At 43.4% G+C, this 25,461-nt stretch overlaps 1 protein-coding gene across 1 annotated transcript; it reads right to left on the reverse strand.

Moving 5' to 3' along the window:
• Positions 1-1,593: 1,593 nt before the first annotated feature.
• KCNS3 (potassium voltage-gated channel modifier subfamily S member 3) lies at positions 1,594-24,468 on the reverse strand. The gene is made up of 3 exons (XM_075049837.1): positions 24,444-24,468; positions 4,423-4,607; positions 1,594-3,738 (listed from the first exon to the last, which is right to left on the reverse strand). Exon 3 carries the CDS (start codon positions 3,687-3,689, stop codon positions 2,205-2,207), a length of 1,485 nt encoding a protein of 494 aa, XP_074905938.1. The 5' UTR covers positions 3,690-3,738; positions 4,423-4,607; positions 24,444-24,468; the 3' UTR covers positions 1,594-2,204.
• Positions 24,469-25,461: the final 993 nt, after the last annotated feature.

Here is a 25,461-nt window from a genome sequence, read left to right on the forward strand (position 1 = left end):
CATGACAGTATTTTTCATTGCTTTTGAACTTCAGTGGCAATGTAATATGTCTTTATACGGAGCCTACCAAGACAGTTTCTTTGGACAGAGAGTAATATTTATGTTGTTATTCTGCTGGTTCCTATCAGATTCATATGCACATAACTGTTTAATGTTTTATATCATTGCATCTTTGAAATGTTAATTGTTCAGTAAGAACAAAACACATTTAGGCTAACTTTCCCTTTTGGTATTCCTGCACTAACTATGGGATGAATTAACCTTAGTTATCTGTGAAGCATCACATACACTTACAACACTCAGCAAGTAATAAGCCAAATTTTGAAGTTTCTCCAAAGCTCAAAATATTCTCTTTAAGTCCCATGTCACTATATTGGTGCACAGCAGTCCTGAGGGACACCTCTTTCCGAGGTATAGGTTGATCCATCCTATTTTTTTTGTTTCTCCATCTCAGTAAGAGATTAGAGCTCTGTGCCTCAGTAAATATAAGTGCACCTCAGCTACTTACTTAATGTATTTTGCAATAGAAAACCTGGCAGACACTTAAAAAAATCAACCCTCTGCAGAGGCTAAAATCGTTTACCATCTTCTGGTTTTACTCAGTCTTGAAGTCGACTCCTACTGAGTTTGACCTGCCTGAGTAGAAACTCAGGGCAGTAAGGGCTTCAGCATTTGGCAAAATAATAAGTTAAAAAAAAAAAAAGTGAAGCCTCTCTTTAAGGAAAATATCAACATCACAGTATCTTTGATTCTCCATTGCCCAGCATCTAATTTAGTCACTAGACAAATGAAAGAAAATGAGTGTTCAGAAACACTATGGACTTCTATAAGGTCCTCGAGTTTCTCCAGCACTCCTTTATGCTAGTTTCAAGGGCTAGCTTTCTTTTTAAATAGCCCTAGAAGATCCAGTCTGAACCAGAGCAGGATTAGCTGTCTGCGTAAGAAATCCCTGGAGAGGAGAGGAACACACAGAGCTGCAGCACTGCCAGGCAATGAGCACTGCTCCAGCCCATAGTACAAACCAGGAAAGCTGCCATCACCAATAGATGAGCTTTAGAAAAAGGAGCTGACATAGTTTCATATATGCGTGCCCAAGAGCAGTGCCCACCCTACATCTCTGATGGGCGATATATGGTAGAAGAGAGCATGTCCACACATCCCCGTTGTTTGGTATTACAGCCCTGGACTGAGAGCCAGCGCAGCCGAGATGCTGCTCGCATTTGCTCCTACCACCGAGGCAGTAACCTCCAGCAAAGGAGCAGCGCTGACAGCGTGGAGCAATAACTTCTAAAGACCACCACAGATGTTTGCTTCAGTGCCCACAAAACAAAGCCTCTGGGGAAGCCACCGGGGTGGTGTTAGTCACAGCAGGAACCTCTCCAGACACCAGAATTGTTCAGGTTCGCAATGGCAGAAGAGGTGGCTAAACGGTACAATAAGCTCCTGTCCTGCCTACACCAGGCACTTCATCCTGGGACTCATGATTTAGACCCTTTAGGACCTGATAGAGCTTGGCCATGCTGGACACTGGGAAAAATATAGGCACAATGGGATAAATTTATTTTAACAAACTAAAAATGTATTGTGCTTTTGGAAAGAAATTCATAAATATTATGCTTCCATGGAGTAAGAACAATATGTAGCGATGTATTTTCTGCCCCACCTTAGAAAATGGGTTCCCAACTCCAAGATTACATAAATGTGTTAGTGAGCACAGTTTTACATGTACATAATTCCTTCTTTTTCCTGGTGTATTTGCAGGTAAAAACTTCACTGACTTGTGCAATAGTTCTTACATATTTGTAATATATTTCTACCTGAAGAGCAGCAAATTATAAAAGCAGATTCTGTATAAGCTATCAGATTTCTGCAGGGGAAAAAACAACTAATAATGAAAAAAAAAAACCCCAACCACAAAACCAAGCAAACACTGATCTCACATTTAAAACTGTTTTCCTGACTTTTTCTCCCCAAAAATGCATAACATTAGTTGTGTAAAAAACTAAACCACCATATGAGGCATATTTTAAAGCCTCATATAAACAATGAAGCTTTTATGGCATCCTCAGAGCAAAGAATGTCCAAATATGGCTGAGAGTTAAGTACCCTGAGAATTAACTGCTCTTAATAAATTCACTGAAGTTTGTAAGTCCACATTTACCAAGAATCAGAAAAGAAATAAATGGAAGAGAACATAATTCAACTCATTTTCCTGTACCATTCTCTAAAGATGTTGTGTTATAAGTATCCTCCATATCTTGGATGCTGGAGGCATCTGTTGAATCTTGGTCGCTGACTACAATTCCTACTGAAGAAAGGCTAGAAATGAAGGAGTGCATCTTTTTTGCATAAATATCCCTAATGTTAAAATAAGGTAGGTCATTACATTTCTCTTTGCGATCATTGTTGCATTGGTCTGGATCAATATCTTTTTGTTTTTGATAGTACTTAGAAAACTTATTGAAAATAATGGTGATTGGAAGTGCTACCACTAGTATCCCACAGATGATGCACAGGGTGCCAAGCAGCTTTCCTGCAAGCGTGACTGGGTAAGTGTCCCCGTAACCAACAGTGGTCATGCTGATGGTTGCCCACCACCAGCAAACAGGGATGCTGTGCAGTTCTGATGAGTCATCATCCTTCTCCACCGAGTAGACAAGCACTGAAAAAATAGAAATCCCAACAGACAAAAACAAAAGCAGGAGTCCAACTTCCTGATAGCTATGTCTCAAAGTGGCACCTAAAGACCGCAGTCCTACGGAGTGCCTGGCCAGTTTCAGGATGCGAAATATCCTCATTAACCGCAGGATTTGAACGACTTTCCCCATATTTTCAATATCTTCACTTTCTTCTTCCTTTGTGTCCACAGCCAGCGTGGCATAAAATGGGATAATAGAGACAAAATCAATGATATTCAGTGGTTTCTTCCAGAACTTCTTTTGACTCGGAGCAGTGATGAGCCTGATCACTAGCTCAGCAGTGAACCAGATGATGCACGTAATCTCCACAGCTTCCAAAACAGGGTCTTCAATCTCCCTGTCATTGGCATCCAGCTTTTGAAACTCTGGCATGCTGTGAATGCACATGGCCACGATTGATGCCAGGACAACACTCAGGGACGACACGGCAATTAACTTGGCAGACAAGCAGTATGCAGGATTTTCCATTCTGACCCAGATCTTCTTTCTTATTTCACCAAAACACAGATTGTCAAACTTTTCCAGCTCTTTGTCAAATATGGATGACTCTTCATTAGAGGAGTCTATACTTCTGTCATTGCTCTTCTGATCCCAGTCTTTCTCAGGACCTTCTTCTTTTCTCTCTTGGTACCGATTGCTGCAGCAGGAATCAATAAACAGCTCATTTATCCCCCAGTACTCTATTTCCTGGCAGAAAGAAAAGACACAAAGTTCTTCCATGACATGAAGTTTGCCTGTATAGTAAAAATTCAGAACGTATCGGAACAACGAAGGATTCCTGTCAAAGTAATATTCCTTGTCTGCAACACTATAATCATCACACAGTTCTAGAATAGCCTCTTCTGAATGGCATTTGAGAAGTTTCCCAAGTCTGGTATGGGGAAATCGGAGCAAGGTGCTTTGGTCCACCGATTGCTTAAAGCCACCCACATTCAAATTGATAAGTTCTGCATCTTTGCCAGGTCTGCGGAAAAATTCACCATAAACCATTTTGAACAGACAAGTTCTACTGCTGGTGCCCAAAGAGATTACATTGAACCTGAAAAGAACATAAGATATTGTTAGAGCATTTAATTCAGTTTTGCTCTTGTGACACATTCTTTCTTCCATCTAAGGTTACTGTGAAATGCTATAACAAAAAAAGAAATGAAATTATGAATACCATTATTCAGCAGTTCACAGAATTAGGTTTAAATCAGTTTGATAGTTTAACACAGCTTTAGCAAATTTGAAAGAAATAGGTTCTGGTTTAGCTCTCCTTAATTTTTTCTGTGTGGAGGCAGAATGTCTAATTCATCAATAAATCAGTTTCTGTTCTACTATCCCATTGAAATTAATAGTCAAGAAATAAGTTTACTTCAGTGACATAAAAAATCTTTAGCTTAAAGACAGAAAAATTGTCAATCCATCAAAATATTCAGGACAAAGCTTAAGGCAGGTGTCTCAATTATGGTTTCAGTAGAGTTGTATTGATTTGTATGATGTTGCAATTTGTAATCCACTACTTTCAACATTATCTGCTTGAATGTGGACTGCAATTACTTCTGTTGTCATATCAATTAATTTCTTTCTAGACTCATCCACAGAAGAGCATTCTGTATTCTTGAAAATATATCAAATGCACATTTGAAACTTTCCAATTCCTGACTTCGGAGTTTTGTCTAGTACTTATTTCAGTATCTGCACTCCCTGAAGGTATTTTTCTACCTGCCTGCCTACTCACCTGGAGTGTCACAACCCTCTTATGACCTTGGTCAGTTCCAGAAGCAATTCCTATTCTGCCACGGTATAGCCACAACCACTATGGTAATGCTGAGAAGTTGGTGTTGAAATGCCATTTCTGGAAAGAGGAGCTTCCAGACATGGAAATTCCACAGAAAATTCACCTCAGTAAGTAAGTGTGGATACCTGCAGATAGACAGAAGGACATTTCAGTGTTTTCACATTTTACTGTAAGTTAAATCATACAGCTGAAACTGAATTCAAAAAGGCAGATATAGTTACTAGCAAATAAGTTAACTTTTTCAGGAGAACTCAACTCTTGCTTTCCTTCTAAGGAACAGTAATCTTCAAGCCAAAATTGGAAGTTCTTACACTTGTCATGAGATTATATATAACTTCTGATCATAAGGAGAGCAATTTTTTTTTTTATCTCTGACACTTAAACATTAATTGATGTATACTAAGCTAATTTACTTCAGTTTAATATGGAAGTCACTGAATTTTAAATGTGACAAGAGAGCATTGTAATTCTCCAGTCCTAACAGATGGTCTCATATCATGCAAAGAAATTGCTTTGGTGCTCTTTAATGGCTTCGGGAACCTACTTGAGGAACAGACAGTAATTTCTATACCTGTCCATCTTTCAGTGCTTCCTGCATTAGCACCAGTTATGAGTCAAAGCTGGGATATGTTAGAGTTTGAATATTTTTTGTTGCTTCTCAAGGTCTCCTCACTCGGTTAACAAAGGTCATTAAGGTTATGTCCATTTCCCTGTTTGTAGGGTGTGCACCATGGCTGCATCCCTCCTCTGTGTCAGCATGAGAGAGGACCACCAGCACTGCTTTGCATAAAAGAAGCCTGGGCATTTTCCTCAAACAGGAGTCACTGTAGACTTCAGTAAGTGCCAGAGTGGATGGCTGGGACACCGGGCCTCAAGGGTAAGCCCTACTTTACACCACCAGAACAAGTAGCAGGCAAAAGAAAAAGATAACCCCACCCCACAATCTTTATTCACTGTCAGCTAGAACAATTCAGCTTTCATTCAGCCTCAGGTACTTGTATTAATGGACTAGTTCTTTCCAGCCATATAGCTCCACTCCCTGAATTTGTAAAGACAGCAAGTGTTTTCTTTCCGTCGCTTCAAATAAAAGACTAGAGCCATGGGGTCTTGTGGACAAGGGAAGACTCGACGGAGCTGAACTGACCTCTTGATATGAATCAAATGGGAATACCCTGAACCGAGATAAGTCTTTATTTCCACCACTGCTAGCTACAGCTCCATCAGTCACCTGAAGTAACTTGCTATGCAACTTCTTAGGCATCACTATCTAATCCCGAACTGACTTCCTCATCATTTTTAAAACAAACTGATTGAACTGGTTGCATCGCAGAGGTAGAGCAATTTTCCAGCTACTGATACCAAGTATATCATCCCAGATGGGAGGATCCAGCAAGTCTGCTTGCCTTGGAGGGACCCACTCTGCTACAGAGTTCCCAACCTCCTTTTACTCCAGCAAAACCTGAAGGGAGACAACCCCATCCTGCTTCACAGTAGGGTCAACCCTCATACGCGTTGTCCTTGTCACTTGTTGATTATAGCAAAAGATGGAAATGGGAAAAGCCTTAAAAACTGGATTCAAACTTCTGATTAAATGCCAAGGAGAGGAGAAGGAAATGGAGATACAGATCCACGCTGGGAGGGAAAGCACCAAACTGCCCAGAGAGCTGAAGAGTTTATCAGCCAGAAGTTGAATCCCTCCAGCTAAGGCTGTTTTGTAGTATCTGTAATCATCTGCAATGATTTATCTTCTCTGTGATGGAGAACACCTACTGTTTAGAGGAGCGGCAACTCCCTGCAGCTGCCATGAAGGAAAAGACTTCTGTTGCCTTCTTGCCACTCCAGTGCCTTCAAGACGGGGTGAGAACAGAGAAATAGATCACTGGGAGCTTCTGGTGGCAGGATTTCAGGGCACAAGTTAAGGCACATCAAGTTTTAATAAAGATCCATTTTTCTGTTTAGGGGGAGGTTACAGAGGACTTTCTAAGCCATGATCTTCTCACTCACCTCGCCTTTAACTTCCAACAACACGCAAGGGTTTCTTTAGGTTTGTCACAAACATCACTACTCAGTGCAATTGTCTCTTACTATTTTCCTTGTATTATTTTTTGGTAGTCCTTCATACAAGTAGGAACACAGGGTTTGACGCTATAAACCTCACGTATTCTGCTTCTTCATGGGACTCATTCCAACTAAAGCTACTGAAAATCTTATAGTAATCTCCCTTTGTATAACAACTACTGACATGTATAACACATGAACAACTAGGCCCAGAAGATGCTGAAACTACGTGTTTGTTCTGGTAATTAATTCTGCAAAAACAGATCTCTATCCAGAGTGAGCTTTATTTATATAGTGAAAGAAAAATGTTATTTTGAGAAATGGGAAGAAGCATTTCTTTTTCTGGACACATTACAACTCCCTTTAAACAACTTATCTTAAATCCAAATTAGTTTGAAACGTTAATTTCACTGTGTGCCTAGCCCGCCATACAGTCAAGATAAAGTTCTTGTTCTGCTAAGACATAGCGGGGTGGGGAAAGCGCTGTATGAGACATACTTCTTTTTAACTAAGACAGAGAATAGTCAGTTTTTATGGCATGATAAACTGTGTACATAGAAGTGATTTTACACTTTAAAATGTAGTCTGAAGACAGGTATTTACTAGCTAACAGAATGACTGTAAGACACAGTTGCTCCAGGCATTTCCCAAGGCTCAGCTTTTAGGAAAGATTAAGACATAAAATAAAAGCACTGATCTCTACTCACAGATGAAGGGCAGCAGGACTCAGCTGATAAACAGTACCACACTTCACTCATGATCTAGAGCCAAGCTGTGTTTTACAACACTATAAATTTATAAAAAATAAAAATCTCATGGACTGGAGGTCAAAGTATATTCAAAACCAAAAAGACTCTACTTATTGATTAATTCTGGTGAGTAAAATCTCTACTTCACTTTCAGCAATTCATTAAGATGAGAGCACTAGCAATGTAAGCCAGTACTATAAAAACCAGGCAAGATGTCAGATTATCTGGGGATGCTTCTGACCCTAACAAAAACTAAGCAAGTTTTACTCAGAAATAACTAAAGCAAGAACTTAGTGCTCAGCAAATCCTTGGTACACTACACTCTAACTTACTGTTGAGACAATAATATAAAACCATATTGATTATGCAGACGATATTCATAATGGTGCCTGCATGTAATTGCTCTGTATAATACATTTAGAGAGCAACAATTTACTGCTTTGTTTTGAGGGCACTGTAGTCATAATTTGTGCAAGATACAGAGAGAAAATGGATCTTGTTTAGGAAGGCCATGATCCAGAACCTGCTATAATACTACTATTAAGTGATTTTTAGATTAAGGCAAGGACGTACAGGAAAGTTTCATGATAACTATGTCAAGAGGAGCTTAATGATCTGAAGAATGTCTTGTTCGGCTTGCAGGGACCTTGATCCCTGAGCCATGGACCAGGACATTGTTGTGCCTGGCACCATCAGAACAATTTGTGGCATTTAAACAAGTGACTCCAGCCACAGGGCAAAGACCACAGATGACAACTTCTGTCTCAGCACAACATGCTCTCTACTCAAGGGAACCCTTTACTCACTCAATCAACTTTTTTACTCAAGGGTAAAACTGTGCTCAGTTGGAAACGATGTTTTCCTGGAGCGCCAAAGCCTGTGTCATGAACATCCTAAGAACATAGAGCTACCACAAACTTTGCAACTCTCAACTTGAAGTGCAACATTAACTTCTTTGATCTTTTGTAAACAACAAGTATTCATATATAACATAACAAACTGCTAACCATTCCAAAGCACACACTTCTTGCCCTGGAGAGAGTATAAGAGAGTAAGCAAACACATACCAGATGTTAGTTACTTGGTTGCTTTAATTGCTTCAGTTGTTTCAATAAGCTACTGGATAAGAACGCATATAGAACAGAAAATGAAACAAAACACAAAAGAAAGATGCTTACTGGAAGAATCAACATTATTTTCTGAGATGATGAAAAAACCCAACAAATAGAAGTTCCAAATGTTAAGCTTGAGGGCTAAATAAAAGCTAGTCATAAGGAAAGCTGTGTGAAGAGGATACAAACATTAGAATAAAAAGCAAAACGACAGGATCCAACTCTTCCCAGTCCAATTTGGAGATGGGCTCAAGCCAGCGCTTCTGCAGTCATAAATTGTTGGTGAGGCCACAGGCCCATTGTCTGGCTTGGAAGGGGAATTGCAAATTTCTGGGCTTTTAGCATGCTGTGAGATCCCTAAAGCTCACAAAAGGAGAGTCACAGAGACAGAGTTTATATATACGGTCCCTTTGAGAGAGCTATGCCACAGATGTATAACATACCCTAAAGTGCTGTGGTTTCCAACCTCTTCTGGAACAAACCCCTAAAAGATTTTTAGTGCCAATGTGGATCCCCATACCACAAATCTGTTTGTCAGCAAAGTTTCTCTTTCTCAGTTATCTTTCACATATTGTCTACACAAAGTCCCCATACTCTGTGACGTCCTACATCGCAAGCTTCAGTACATCTCTTTTGGCATGTTGCACGTTAGAGCGTGGTAGTTCCTCAGCTACTGGTAATTCCAAACTGGGACAGTTTCAGCTTTTGTTAGCATTAATCTGTCTGTGATTATCCAGGCACAATGGAAAGAGAGATGAACTGATTTACAGTTGGATAGACTATGTTGTGCTTTGCTACTTAAAATATTCAAAGACAGCACATCCCTACAGATTTTCTGCCAGTTTGCTTCATGGCTACATTGTCTATAGCCTCACCTCCTGCTTGCTATATAGTAGCACTTCATAAACCTCTCAAGACTAGGAAAGCTCACATTTCAGGATGGTTTCCTCTAAATTGACAGAATGTCATTAAAAAGGGCCTAGTCCTACTCACACTGAAGTAGAGAGGGGTACAATACTGACATGGGCTTGGAAGGGCATGCAAATCTCTGAACTCTACAAACTATCTCCAGAGCTCAAGGATATTTTTTTTTCCCTAAAGAATCTGATGATCTTAGTAGTTTTCCATTTTAGGGTTCCCAATTGAGGAAACAGTTTTGAGCAAACTCACTCTGAAGAGTCTTATTTGGTCACCCAACCATCCCCAGGCACCAGATTTTGCCTCCTAATGATGCAGGCAACCACATAGGCGCTAACTTCTGCTGATTTCCTGACAGTTAAGAGCTTCTACAAATGACCCTAGCTACACACATGCAGCTTTAGACACCTAAGTACTTTTAAAAAGCTGTGGATATGACCCTAACAAACTTCAGCTCAGGAATAAAATTTTCACTAATTTTTTAAGTGTTTGAATTTGTCCACTCATCATAGTATTGTCCTAAAAGTGGATTCATTACCTGGTGTGCAACAGACCAAACTCACACACACAGGAGAGATATTGCTTTATTCTGTGCAGGGTGCTCAGTGGACTTTCCACAAATCAAGCACACCAGATTCATCAGGTGCGTCCCTTTTATACAGTAACAATTGCATCTAATTTATTAAACTACTCCTACCTGGTACATATTCAAACTATCTAATGCATATGCATAGGATTACATAACCATGACACATCAGATGCCTCCTCCGCACGCACGGAGGTCTCGGGTGGTCTTTGGTGGTCGTTTGGGGAGGTATCCCCTCCTCACTTTGACCGCTAAGCCGCTCTGTATGGGGTCAGTGGTTCATTTTCCTGCCAAGAGGGACGCACCATCGATCAGGAAGAACAGAAAGGATCAGAACTGGTGCTCCAGGTGAGGCACCATTAAACGGGAAGAATGGAAAAAGATCAGAATGATCTTGGCTAACTAACTTAATTTAAAACAGGACTTTCTAATCTACCACAGGATCTTCTATATCTGACATCAATAGGGCAAATACTTGTCTAATGCATCACCTAAAAGTACTGTCTATGCTTTCTGACTCATTGAGCATAGTAAAACATCTAAATGCATGTATAATTTACTTGATCAATCACAATTAAGGATCTGGACTGAAACTCAGTTAGTATGACTTAAGCTATTGCCTGTCAGCTGGGCAGTAATAACTGCTTTAGCACACATAATTAAGCCTTAAAAAATGTAAGGCGATATTACTTGGCACAGCCTCTTTCATTGTGATATAAGCTGTAACCATGAACTCTCCTTTGTAATATTCAACACAGTTAAGTTAACTGTAAAATCATTCGCAAAGTCTGTGGAGGCAGAGGTTAACTTAAAAAAGTCATCTAGGATAAATAGCAAAACCATTTGAGGAAACTGCTCTGTGTTTATGGACATTCTGTGAGGCAAAGAGGATAAATTAATCAGCTAAATTATTTGCTCAGCTGTAACTTATTTTTTATATTCCATTGGCAATGACATCCTTTATCCAGAACATTGCATTAAAATGCCATGAAAATAATAGAATTATGCAACTACATTTCTCTTAAAATGGATTCAGTGCAAACTTCCAGAAGACCTTAGGTGAATAAAGCTTGAGCTGAAACATCCAGGGCCAAATTTTTTTCTGATGTTACTTCCAAGTAAGCCTACTTGCCTAAGTTCACCCCGGTACAATTCTACTGATGTCACCAGACTGTTTTAGAAACTGAACTTGTGCCAAATGTTTGTGCATCTTTGCAATAAAATGGAGATCAGAAAGAAATTATCATCATTTGGAAACAACAATAGCTGCTAGGAGCACTACCGACAAAAAAGTGTAAAATTATTTAAATATCTGTACCTGTGGAAAAATAGTCTTGAAGGCAAAATATAGGGTTTTTTTAAAAATCACCTCCTCCAAAAGACTGCATAAGGAAGAAATGGAGCTATTATAACTCAGAGTAAAAGAACACAAGCAAGAATAGAATAATAAGCATCTCCAGCATATGGTTTATATCAGTTAGCTTAAGCACACATTTTCAGGTGGGGTGAATCACCAGAGAAGGGGTCCATCTCTGTATTGACTAGGTAAGCAGCCTATAGGAGTAATGCCATAAGGTGTCTAACTTGGATGTGGCTAATACTAGGTAAAATGAAGCCTCCCAAAGTGAAATTCTGCTGATTTTCACTATGAGGGTGGTGGCAAGGGCAGAGTGTATGCCAAGGGGTGAGTATGAGAAAGGGGCAAGGGACAAAAGCACCAGCTGTAGCATCAACATGACAGAAGCTTCTTTGGGAATGCAGTCTGTGATCTGAATTGCTTTCTCATATACATAAAGAACAGGAAGTGAGATCTAATACCACCCAGTTATCAGAATGTCATCTTGTAAAAGGATTAAAAGAAAAAAAAAAAAAAAGAAAAAGGTACCTTCTCGCTAACTTGAAAAGCTCCTGCAGACAGCACACATCATGACAGTTAACAAGGCTTGCACCTTGCAACGTTCCCAAAGGCTCTGCAATTTATATTCTGTTCATGTAAATGAAAAGATCATTATCCACCTTAACTAAGTGGAAATGACAGTTTAAAATGTGTTTGCTTGAAAATCTACCCCTAAATCCCCACCAATTAAGCACAGTTGTAATGCTGCAGTTACGACACCTGTTGGCTTCCACAAAGAGCTGACCACATTAAGCATATCCTTGAGCTATACTATCCCAATTGCTGCAGTTCACAGAAATATTTGAGAAGATGAGAAGATCCCAAAGGCATTATTATGACCAGGTCAGCATTGCTGTGCTTTCATGGTAAAAAAAAAATTGTCTCTTTCCAGGTTAATTTTTTGGCAATAATGTTGTTTGCCAGGTCTTCTTCATAACACCCATCAAGAGCACAGTTTCAAAACAAGAAGTACTGTTTGAAGTGAACATTGCAACTTGTAGGTCAAAGGATCTCTGCGATGAGAGCAGTTCATATAGATCTATTCCTCAAATTAATAACCTCATTTTCCACTGAGTCCTCCATCGTTTCCATTCAAGTACTTCTCCAATAAGCATGATGAACATAAAATCCTATTGTTATACCTACTGTGGTAATTTGTAGTACCACTAGTGGTCAAAAACATCTGATACATGATCCCAGCATCAGATACTTGTCTATATAAGAAAAAATTACATGGAATAAAGATACATCAACATATTCCTTTGTCAGCGACATGGACAGTGGGATTGAATGCACCCTCAGCAAATTTGCCAACACCAAGCTGTGTGGTGCAGTCGACGTGCTGTAGGGAAGGGATGCCATCCAGAGAGACCTTGACAGGCTGGAGAGGTGGGCCCATGCCAACCTTATGAAGTTCAACAAGGCCAAGTGCAAGGTCCTGCACATGGGTCGGGGCAATCCCAAGCACAAATGCAGGCTGGGCGATGAGTGGATTGAGAGCAGCCCTGAGGAGAAGGACTTGGGGGTGTTGGTTGATGAGAAGCTCAACATGACCCAGCAATGTACATTTGCAGCCCAGAAAGCCAACTGTATCCCGGGCTGCATCAAAAGAATTGTGACCCGCACATCGAGGGAGGTGATGCTCCCCCTCTGCTCCACTCTCATGAGACCCCACCTGCAGTACTGCATCCAGCTCTGGGGCCCCCAGTGTAAGAAAGACATGGACCTGTTGGAGCGGGTCCAGAGGAGGCACACCAAGATGATCAGGTGGCTGGAGCACCTCTCCTATGAAGGCAGGCTGGGAGAGTTGGGGTTGTTCAGCCTGGAGAAGAGAAGGCTCCGGGGAGACCTTATAGCAGCCTTCCAGTACCCAAAGGGGGCCTACAGGAAAGCTGGAGAGGGACTTTTACAAAGGCATGTAGTGATAGGACAAGGGGTAATGGCTTTAAACTGAAAGAGGGTAGATTTAGATTAGATATTAGGAAGAATCATAGAATTGTTTAGGTTGGAGAAGACCTTTAAGATCGAGTCCAACCATCAACACAACACCAACATGCCCACTAAACCACGTCCTGAAGCACCTCACCTACACATTTTTTGAACACCTCCAGGGATGGTGACACCACCCTGGGGTTTTTTTTATGCTGGGCAGCTTTCCAGCCACTCTTCCCCAAGCCTGTAGTGCTGCATGGGGTTGCTGTGACCCAAGTGCAGGACCCAGCACTTGGCCTTGTTGAACCTCATACAATTGGCCTCAGCCCATCGATCCAGCCTGTCCAGAACCCTCTGCAGACCCTTCCTACCCTCTAGCAGCTCAACCCTCCCTCCCAACTTGGTGTCATCCACAAACTTACTGAGGATGCACTCGATCCCCTCATCCAGATCATTGATAAAGATATTAAAGAGAACTGGCCCCAATACTGAGCACTGGGGAACACCACTTGTGACTGGCTGCCAACTGGATTTAACTCCATTCACCACAGAAAGAAATTCTTCACTGTGAGGGCGGTGAGGCACTGGAACATGTTGCCCAGAGAAGCTGTGGCTGCCCCATCCCTGGCAGTGTTCAAGGCCAGGTTGGATGGGGCTTTGAGCAACCTGGTCTAGTGGAAGATGTCCCTGCCCATCGCAGGGGTGTGGAACTACATGATCTTTAAGGTCCCTTCCAATCCAAAGCATTCTATGATTCTATGATTCTATTATTATTTAATTCTACACCCACAGTGAACCATAACTCTTCCATGTTAAGGAAAGGAATACAGAGTTTGGTAAAATTTAGAATATTCTTATCTCCTGTGGAAGGCAAACAGAGAGTTAAGATTTAACTCCCTGCCAGGAAGATTGACTTGATATTCAAAATTTTCCATTCATTAGCCCATCCTACATTTCCCAATTGTAAAAGAAAACTAGTTATTCTTATTTCTCACTTTGGAGTCTGAGGAATTGTCCTCCAGTTCCTAGCACAGGTGACTCCTGATGCTGCAGGACTGTTGATCGTTTCTGCTTCTAGATTATCTCTTCCCCATCCTAGTCTTTCTCTCTTTTTTTTTTTTTTTTTCCTTTTAGAAGCAAGATAGTATTTCTGAAGGACACAAAGTCCAATGACAACAGTCAATTTCCCTGGGTGAAAATGTTGTTCTGAACAATGACAAATCTATGCACCCCATAAAGCAGGGCTTTTCTGCCTTATGCTGGAAAGAGACATCTACGAACATAAAGCCCAGGACTTTGTTGTAACACATCATAGCAGAAAAAAACTGTTAGGAGACATGTGAAATCAGTCCTGCCTGTGCTACCAATCACACCTTCACTAGCATTCAGCCACAGGACCAAAATAGCTAAAAGGACAATTCAGCCACAGACAGCACAGTGCTAAACCACTCAATTGGCTACCCATAACTTTTGAATCCATTATAGTTTTATTATGTAAAGTCCTGGCTTTGGGATAAGCTGTTTAAAAAAATCCTCTTCCCACAATATTGTTATGGGTGTACCTCTGTCACTTTGGTTTTTTTTTTTTTTTATAAATAAATAAAATGGTTACGTTAGTAATATACTATCAACTACAGAAATTCAGTCAGGAATGGACCTTGAAGAGTAACATAATTCAATTCCTCCCCCACGTCAAGGCAGGATCAGTTATTCCTAAACAATTTTTGACAGATGTTTATTTAATCTCCCATGATAAAGCCTGCCCAGAGAGGCTGTGGAATCTAGTCCAGTGCTTGAATGCCCTTGTTCTCTCAAAATTATTTTCCTAACATCTACTTAAGCATGCTGTGCTGCAGTTCAGGCCCATGGATGTATGTACTTAGAGTAGGTTTGGAATGGGAAGGAGTCACTGAGGGTGGGCAGGAGAAACAGGCTATCTACAAATTCTCCATAACAGCTCAGTTTCTTCCTTTGATATATATCTAATTTTACTTGGCAGTCTGAGCAGCTAAAGTTACACGGTATCTATTTTTTTATGTTTTCAAAAAAGTCTATTAAGCTCAGAGATAAACAAAGGTTTTCTTTACTACAGTGAAATTCTCCAAGATACTTGCAGGGTCTCTTAGGCAACAAGAACACAAGCAATTGTTATTGTGGGTATTTTGGGTGAAACCTTCAACTGAAAAAATGTAAAATCACTTGTGTTTGAAGCATGTTAATTTCAGTAAAGGAGTCTGTGTTGTTCAAAAAAAAAATTCTCTTGACCCAAGACAACTCTGAAGCAGAGCTCCAGATCTCACTTATGTAAGTCAGTCCTGCATTCTGCTTCGATCCTACAATCACTTGCAAAGCATCCACGTAACTTTTACAATGTGTGAGCATGCATGACATGAGGCCACTCACTAAGGAAGGATATGTGGAGGCCACTGGAGAAAATATATGCAAGAGAGACTTCCCTGAGCCTAGAAACCTCTGGATGCAAAAAAGGAGTTGGATGCAGCCTTGGGAGCAGCTGGTGCAGCATGCTACAGGTGAAGCCAGCCAGCTGTGTCCATCAGATGCCATCTCAGAGTGGGAGACAGACTGTAGCATGGTGCAACAGAAACGTTAGATGCAGACCAAGCTCTGGGGACATACTGTTCAGGGCCACTGTGTAAGCCTTATCCATACTTAGGCTTCTAGAAGCCTCAATTTCTCAGAGCACTCAGATTTTGGGACACATGCTCACTGCTCCTATACTGGACATCGCTTTGTTCCACCCCTCCTTTTGACTTTCCAGGTAGTATCACAAAATAATTTGTGTTGAAAAGGTCCTTTGGAGATCATCTTGTCCAACCCAATGTTCAAAGCTGGTCCAGTTAGAGCAGGCTGTTCAGGGCCAATTGAGTTTTGAATATCCTCAGGATTTCCCAAACACTCTGGGCAACCTGGGCCAGTGTTGGAACCCTCTTATGGTGAAAATATTTTTCCTAAAGTCTAATCAGATGTTCTTTTGTTCCAACTTGGGTTCAAGGGCTTGCATCCCATTGCTGTGCACCTTTGAGAAGTTACCCATCAGGTAACTGTAGACCACAGTAAGGTTTCCCCTGCACCTTCTCTTCTCTAGACTGAACAAACCCATCTCTGTCAACCTCTTCTTGTATGCTGTGTGCTCCAGCCCCCAACCATTTTGATAGCCTTCTGCAGGACTCACTCCAGTATGTCAATGTCTGTAGCAGAGAGCCCAAATCTGGACACAGTCCTTCAGATGGCTGTCTCACAGCACCAAGCAGGGAGGAATAACTGCTTGTGTGGACCTGCTGGCTACAGCCTTGCTAATAAAGCCCAGGATGCAGCTGGTGTTCATTGTGAGGGCACACTGCTCACTTGTGTTCAACACGTTGCCTACCAGGATGCCCATGTCCCTCTCTACAGAGCTCCTCTCCCTTCAGTCAGACCCCCAACGTCAGGCCCTAGAAAGTTGCTCAGGTGTAATTTTTGCTATAGCTTTCCTGTGACAGAAAGTTTGGAACAGAATATAAAGCCAAACCAAATTAGAAGGAATTTCAGAAGCCGGAAACAGCCCTTCCTCTCCTTCCTTCTCCCTCCTTATTTGTACAAACATATTTTTCTAATGTCTAAGATGACCCATACAAATGTCCGGAGAAGAAAAATGAAGACAGGTGGCTGGGTAAATCCTAATCCCAAAAAATCAGCAGAGGTTTTGCAGAAGACTTTAACAGGATGAGGGATTTCTTAGGTTTTTGCCTGGGCTAAACTTCAGCTAGACAGATTCATAAACTCCCACAATGAGCCCCTTGGATTTCAAAGGCACCACAATATGGAGGCAGTTCATACCAACAGGTCTGGATGAAGATCTGAGACCCTGACTACATATCTTCAGAGGAAGAATTAGATCTAATTAAGCATATGCAGTGCATTGGAAGAAACTAATTTAGGAGCAATACATATTTGTTTTTAGTTGGTAGTTTCACTTTATAAGCTGCTGCTTGAAGCAAAGTACCACTAAACACCATTTTAAGCAAAAACCTGTTTGGCCTTAGCAGCAGTGTTAACCCACACCTCACTGGGAGGAAGAAGAAGACACCTGAAATCACATTTCTTTCTTTTTGTCTAAGTTTGAATGAAGTACTTAAGTATGTGTTCAGTAAAACCTTGGAGAGAAGAATGATGACTTCTGCCTCTCACTTCATTTGTGCAGCAGTTTCCCAGAGGCCCCAGGGTGCCGAAGATCTTTAAAGTTCAGACTTTGTATCTGAATACATAAACACTGGGTACCAGCTGAAATCAGTAAGATTTATCACTAAGAGAAACATGTCTGATTGCCTAAGATCCAAGTCTCAGGCCTAGGGCCAGGAGCTGTCAGAGGTGCCAGTGGAGACTCAGTCCAAAGTTTTCAGATAGAGGTGGATATACACAAGCAAAAAGAGTCTCTTTCACTGGACTTCTTACAAGCTAATGAATAAACTTGTGCTTAAGTATTACCTTGAACTGAAGCTTTTGCTCAGCTCCAAGGATAACTGATAGCTTCAGAAGGCTGAAACACATCCCCAGCCTCTGGCACTTACAGAAGACCTCAGAAAAGGCTGGCTTCACAGCCAGGAGATGGATGGAGCATCCCAGAGAGCCAGGATTAAGCACTTTGCCTAGCAGCAAGTGCTTGCAGATTAAGCTTTTCGTATTTTTAAGATTCAGAGGTTTCAATGTGTCCCACAACAATTCTTATTTGAGTGTCAAATACACTATGAGACCCAAAGAACTAATTTGTCCTTAGTTTTGTAATTTTCTGTCATCCTAACAAATTAATCAAAATAAGTGGGAAAACTGCTCTCTGCCTGGCCTAACAGACAGCAAATGGTAAAACAAAATCACAACTCCCTGAAAAGAACAGCTTACAAAAAATGAGACCATAAACACCATTACTGTTTCCAGACTAACGGTACAGCAAGGACCCATGCTATCCCCCTTGTTCAGCTCAAGCTTTTACCAATTCAATGGGTGAATTAAAAGAGCAGTATTGATCCATACTGGCTGTCCTTTTCAGTGCAAACATTGCACTGGGCAGGGAGACACACAGATCTTCTCAGCTTAAGAAGAATATACAATGCAGCATCCTTTTCAGCAGCTTATTCAGGGAAAAGGTGTCTGCCACTAAAATGTCATGCTGAAACCATCATTCAATGCTTGTCACTAGCTAGGGCTAGAACACAGAGGACTGATTTAAATTTATGCTGCAGTAATGAGTTAGTTATTTTCAAAATCAAAACCTAACTTATGGCTCTATTTGCTCTTCTTTCAACTGGCAATAAATAGAGTTCATAAAATTACAAAGCAGCTTTGGAATTGTAATCCAGTTAAATTGGCAGTTACAATGATTCAGATAACTGAAGAATTTTAATTAAAAAAAAAAAAAAAAAAGAAGAGAAAAGATATAATAAAACCTCCAGTAAAAAGGAGTCTTCTTTGGGACATATCAGATCCTCCACCGCCCCCCTTTTAAACATACTGATTGACAATAATTGTACACTAAAGTAATACTGTATATTTATCATTGCATCTCACAGACTATGAGGTCGATTCTTCTCTCACTAAAGTTGAGTGAGAAACCCCTTGCCCTCTGCAATATGCTCTCCCCTGGGATCAAGGAGGTTTCTGAGCTGAAGCCTTCACAGCTGTTAACACCTCTGGAAGCAGCATCAGCTCTTTTCAGCTCAAGGAGAGGAGGTAGGAGAGAAGCAAGGAGCAGAGCAGAGCTATCAGAAGTTCTTCCAATTTTTGCCAAACTACCCAGGCTGTGGCTTAACTCCTCCATGCAAATTGAAGCTGTCATAGATTTTTCCTGAGTTGGTTATCTGCCTCCCACAGTTAACTGGCCTGTAGTTACATGAACAGCAGCAATCAATTTGTTAGGCTCAGAGAAAAAGAACAAAAAACCAGAGAAATATAAAATGCCTCCTGTATGGGGCAGCAAATTGCTAATACTAAGTTTTATAAGACTGTTACATACAAGACAGTTTTTATCCATAAATTTCACAGCACTTTATTAACATAAAAGTGCTGTGAGGCAGATGCCTTGAGCTCCGTGCTTTGGAAGCCGAACCTGAGACTTGAGAAGTGACCTGTTCAATGTCACGTAGCAGGTCAACATGTTCTACTTTCAACATTCCCAAGTCCGTAAAGCCTCTGCCTTTGCTTTGTTTTTAGTGAGAACCAAAAGAGAAGAGAAGCAATCCCCTGCACAGGTTGAGCTCTGAGCCTGTCTTTAGAGTAGCACAGGGCTAGAATGATTAAACACATGGAAGAATTAACCAGTTTTTAAGTTATCAGTTGGCATCTAAATTGCTTGTCCACGTTGATGAACAAAGGACAAAAATGTACAAAAGAGGAAGAAAAAAAGGGTAAGCAAAATTCTTTCTGTCTCAGATGATAAATAACCTGTCCTCCTTAAATCAGCCACACTCTGTTTTGTCCATGTGGCCTTTGCTGATTTTTACTGGTAGACTGGTAAGACCAAAACATTTCCAAAAAAGGGGAAAAAAGAAAAATTCATTTATTAGCCTTTACCCCAAGACAATCCTGTTCAGAGCATACATGGCTCCAGCAGAATAAGTATACCCCCAGAGCACTCACACCTTGCCCTTGCAGGGCGAGAGGGGACAACTGTATTTCTTGCTGCTGCTGGCAGAGGTGAGGGTGGTGCAGTGCTGCCTGACTGCCACCGCGCATGGATCAGTTCTGCTGGATCAAAATCAGGCAGCTCCCCCGGCCCGAGTTCAACCTTTAAGACTCAAACCTACCTGGAAGAGATGGCAACAGACACAGAGCAAATGGAACCCAGGCTGATGTCTGCAGTCAGGGCGCACGGCCACTCTGAACAGAAGGGAGTCCCAAGGGCTGAGCCGTAACGGCCTCTCCTTGTGCCCCCTCCCAGCAATTCCTCGGCAGCTGCGAGAGCTGGTACATCAAGATCTCTCACCTCAGTCCCCACTCACCTGCCAGGGATGGGAAGGCAAAAATGGGTAAGGCACTTTGGTGTGAAGGGCGAGAAGATGAGCTGGAGAGCTTGCAGATAAAGGAATGGAGAACTGAAAATCCTGCTAAGACCAAGGACATCGAGAGTACCTAGCAGACAGATATCCATGAGGGAAACAATTTAGAGAGGCCAAAATGAGTGAAGCCTTCCACAATCCTTTATATCAACAGCACCAACACTTCAACCACAGAGACCACCACGCTTACTCCAGACTTACCCTAGCTCCTTGCAGAACAGCACATGAAATTCAAGGTCTCAGGCTTTACTTGTAACACAGCAAATGGCCTGAATCCAGAGTAAACTAAGCTCCAGAACAAGAACAGTGACCACAAAGTGATCTTCTAACACAAATGATACAGATCATCTTTCCAGAAGACAAATCCCTTTTGAAAATAAGATCATGACTGTGTAACGAGCTCCCTCAGAAACTAAGGACCAACATGGTCAACACCATTTTCAACTCCAAGCAAGATAAATATTTTAGAAGTCATCTCTTCTAGAGCAGAATGAAAAACAAAACAAAAGAAAACCATTACAAGCAACTGTCACACAGAACTCCCTTCTAAGAAAAAATGAGCACGTTATCCACAAATGACAGATGACAGCCGTTTAACACACTACTGTTAGGACTTCGGATATGTTATGAATGATGATAAAACAAGACAGAGTAGAACATATTCACATAAAATGGGCAGTAGAGTATAAAGGGAATAAGCATCAGTAAAAGATGGAAAAATAAAAAGGACCAGAAGGAAATGGAGTATAAAAAAGAATAAGTGGTAAAGAATGGAGAAGGATGCTGGGGTTATACCTTGGAGCAGATGATCATCTGACATAACTGGTGCAGAACCATTGGCTGGAACAGGTCAAGGACAGTTTCTATCAGCTGAGGATTTGGCCCTCTACACAGAAGCAGACAAGGGCAATCAGACAGCAACCTGATTGGTTTTCTGGGGGTGTTTTTCCCCCTCAGAAAGCAAAGAGGCAACACAAGAAGAAAATAAGGAGATTGCATAAATTAAAAAGGAGAAAGAGGCTAAACAGAAAAAAAATGGATGAAGAGCAAGAAATAAGAACAAAGAGATGGGGCAAAGACAAGAAGAGAATATCCACAGGTTAGTGGAATACATTTTATTTATTCATGAGCTCTGTTTTATTATGTGTCCTTGGCAGACGTCCCATAACTGAAAATTTGCAAGGCAGGGAATGATGTGAGTTTAGAGACTTGAGCCTTGTTCCTAGTCATTAGCCTTGGGCAGGTCTTTTTAATATACGTGCCCCAGCAGCAAGTAAACAAGTTCTTTAAATCAAGAGCCTTTAGACAGGAGCCATGCTGCAAACAAATGGGCTTAGCTAGAGAGGGATTCCAGGAGAAAAGACGATAAGCAAGGATGGCCACAACCTGTTTTCAAGTAACCGAGAGGAAGGACAGGCTGTTAGGGAAGATATTGCCCAACAGGATACAGTCTGCTTCTCCCTCTGACCCTAGCTCACATCAGGCTGCAGAGCATCTGCTTTTCACACGCACTCCTTGTTAACCCGCACTTATTTTACCTGAGAGCATGTGGGGCTCAGCTCGCTCAGCTGGCAGGGAGGAGGGATGCAAGTAGCAGGCAGCCACAGGAGCGGTGGCCGCGGCCTCTGGCAGAGATCCCAGCACAGAGGTGGGCAACGTGTCCAACGCCGGCTTCGCTGGGGGCTCAGCCAGAACAAAGAGCACACCTCTGGCAGATGCACCAACGCTGAGCGGGGAAAGCCCGGCCGCCTCCACTCTCCATTCGGGCTTAAGGTGCCTCTGCAGCTCAGCTCAGTCACTGCTGAGCCTGGTTTTGTATTGAGGCCGAACCTGGCCCATGGTCTTGGCACTGAGTATTAATAGTTGATTTTACCTTGCCTATAGCTGTAATTCCACAGCCAAGGGGATACTGGTGGTTTAATACTGATTTATCATCTGTTAGGGTTTGAGGTGGTTTTATTCTTCTTGCCCTGGGAAATTTGCTAAGTCGTAGAGAGGGTAAGCAAAGAAATGCTTCTCCTTCAGGACCTCTCTGTTTCTACAAAGGACATTTTAGGAAAACATCTGACCTCACCTGTCTCAGGAATAATGCTAGGGATCACACTGGAGTTTGCACCAGTTCAGCTGAAAACCACCGTTCATTGATTTTCTTTTGCCCACACTCACAAATAGGAAGTTGAAGGGCTGCTACCATTTCTGTGGGTTGCCGTAGTGCTGAGACTGATAACAAGACATAGACATTTAGATACGGTGTTCAAGGAAAAAGGTCTCTTCAAAAAAAGCTTTTATGTCTGCTGCTATGAATACGTATAGATTTTTCCTATTTTAAGATCAACTTAGACAAATCAGTTCAGCCTGTATAAAGAAGGTCTAACAGACAAGTAAAGAACTATGACTTATGAAATTTGGATACTATTTCTGGACCTTTCCCATTCTTCAATTCCTGCAATTGAAAAAAAAAATGAAATAATGATACTTCACCTCTTTATAAAAAGAACTGTTTTGACATCTATAGATAACAAGCACCATATAAAAGGTAGGTATGATTACTGTCAGTTAAAGCTCTTTTAACATCATTTAGCTACCTACCTATATACAAATAATTTACACACTTTCAGAATGTAAAATCATCTTTGTCTACCCACAGTGCTATCTCAGCAGAAGCTTAGATATAGAAAGTAGGAAGGTTTTTTCCTTATTAGCCAATTGTCTTCCACTACCCCAAGTACTACCTTTTTGAGCAGTGAAATCTAGAAAAGTAGAAGGCAACAAGGAGAAGATACAGTTCTCTATAAAAACCCCTCCATTCTCATCACAAATGATTATTGGTTTCAACACTGCTGCAATGGGCAGCTTCGCCCCAGCAGCAGATACTAAATACACCTCGCAAAGTTGAAAAGCCACCTCTGCTTCCTAGTGAGCTTAGGATATCAACACTGACCAAATCCTACCAAAAATGTGGATGATTTAACCCTAACTGCTTAGAGCAGAGAAGGATCTTGGAAAATGCTGCCGTTGTGACTGAGGAAAATAAAAATGCGTGGCCCAGGACATGCCTCTGAAAATGAGATCTTCCCAAGGTATCCCAAGTCGAACACCCGGAGTTTGACTCACGCATACCCCCCGAAAATCCTGGCTCTGTGCACAAAGTGTATCCTCGCTTCTCTGTCCTCTGAGGTTGTTAGCCTGAGTACCTTATGCCATCTATTGGCCTAGACCAGCGACGGATGCTCTGAGGAGAACTTTAATTCTGGGAAAGTGACTGTGTTAAAAGGGATCTGTCAGTAGATCTGTAAATTCTGCTAATGGAATCAATACGCTGCCACTGCTCGGATCTTGAAGTCTACCTTCTCCAGCAGACGCTCCGAGTTCAGCTCCCAGAATAACGAGCAGTTGTGCTTTGCATTAGGCAAAAGAGAAATAATATTGACACAGGGCGATCTCGCTGGCAAGAAAATCCAGAAAATGAGCAGAGAGGATTTTCACTGTCTTACAGATGCACATAAGAAAAGCCTTTTTATAAAAAGAGAAAGCCCCCTCAAAATCCACCTGGATCTAAAATGAGCTAAACTATCCCCAACTTGAGTAAGTCTACTTTAAATCAGCCACGCAGAGAGAAGAGACTTCTCCCGCATTTCCTCAGCCTTAGAGGCTACCGTAGTGATTCACGGCTGCTTAAACCTAGTTTACTTTTTTAATCTAAATGTGTTTTTAAAAGGCAAGGCAGAGCTCTGCAATGCGAAAGGGATTCAGAGACGTCTCTATTGATCCGCTCCCGCACAAGCCATTAAAAAGCAGCCGCGGAGCAGCCGGCAGGAACACCCCCCCCCCCCCGGGCTGCCCCCCGTCCCCTCCGCGGGGGCCAGGGCGGTCCGCACCGGGGCCGGAGAGGGGCTGCCAGCCCCGACCCGGACACTCCGGGCAAGACTTCGGCGGAGCACGGCAGCCCGCCGGGGCTCCCCCACCACCGGGCTGCATCCCCCCCCAACCTCCTCCTCCTCCGCCGCCGGCCGTTTGCCCCGCAAAACGCCGGGAGAAAGCATCGCACCGCCGGGACCGCGCCGAGCCCAGCCCCGCCGGCCCGCACGCCCTCCCCAAGCCGCCGCGGAGCCGCCGCGGGCCGGAGCGCAGCGGGGCGGGCGGGCGGGCGGCGGTGCCTACCTGGAGCTGCGGACCGACGCCGCCGGCCGCCCCGCCGCGCTCCGCCCGAGCGGAGCCCGAGGTGGGAGGGGAAGGAAGGCGGCGGCGGCGGGCGGCGGGCGGCGGGCGGGCTCAGGCGAGTCCCCACCCCGGCCCCGGGCATCCCCCGCCGGCCCGCTCCCGTCCCGGCGCCGCAACGCACCGGCGCTGTCCCGGCGGGCGCGGGGCGCGGAGCCGCGCTGCCTCCGCCCCCGAGGGTCCCGCTCCGCAGCCCGGCGTCCCGCACCCTGCCCGAGAGAGTGCCGCCTTCCCTCCGCGGGGTCCCGCACCGCTCCCGGGCCGGGGGGGCACTGACGTCCCGGCGGTCGCGCTCGGTGCTGCCGCGAAGTCCCGCTTCGCGCCCGGGGGATCCTGCTCCGGGGCCCCGGGGGTCGCGCACCGCCCCCGAGGGTCCCTCTCCTCTCCCGGAGAGTTCCCACGCTTTGCCGGGCGGTCCCGCCCCGCATCCCCGGGGTCCCGCCCCGCATCCGTGGGGTCCCGCACAACATCCGTGGGGTCCCGCACCGCGCCCAGAGAACCCCGCTCCCCGTCCGGGGGTGTGGGGGGTCCGGCTCAGCGCCCTCGGGCAGTCCCGCGCCCACCCGCCCCCCGTCCCCGGAGCGCCGGTCCCTCCCGCAGCCACCTACCAGGCAGTTCCCCTCCGTCCCACCGCTCGGAGGAGGACGCGGGGAGAGGGGCGATGCTGGTGAGGCTGGGGGGACGGGGCCGAGGGGAGGGGGCGGCTGGAGGCAGCCTCCTCCTGCCCCGGGGCTGCGGCAGCGCGGCCGAGCAAGTTCTGCCTCTGCCGCGGGTCCCCGCAAAACTGGGCTGCTCGGCTTTTACCTTCCCGCTTTTGTGCGGCAGCGGTGCCAAGTACCGCGCAGATAATGACAACGCGAACCGGGATTGATCTGCTATTGATTCACTCCCGCTGATTTGCTGAAGTGGCAAATAGACGGCTGGCTTCGCCGGCTGGACAGCGGGAGAGGTGGAGTGACCC

The sequence above is a fragment of the Buteo buteo genome, chromosome 17, assembly GCF_964188355.1.
Source record: "Buteo buteo chromosome 17, bButBut1.hap1.1, whole genome shotgun sequence".
Lineage (NCBI taxonomy): Eukaryota > Metazoa > Chordata > Aves > Accipitriformes > Accipitridae > Buteo > Buteo buteo.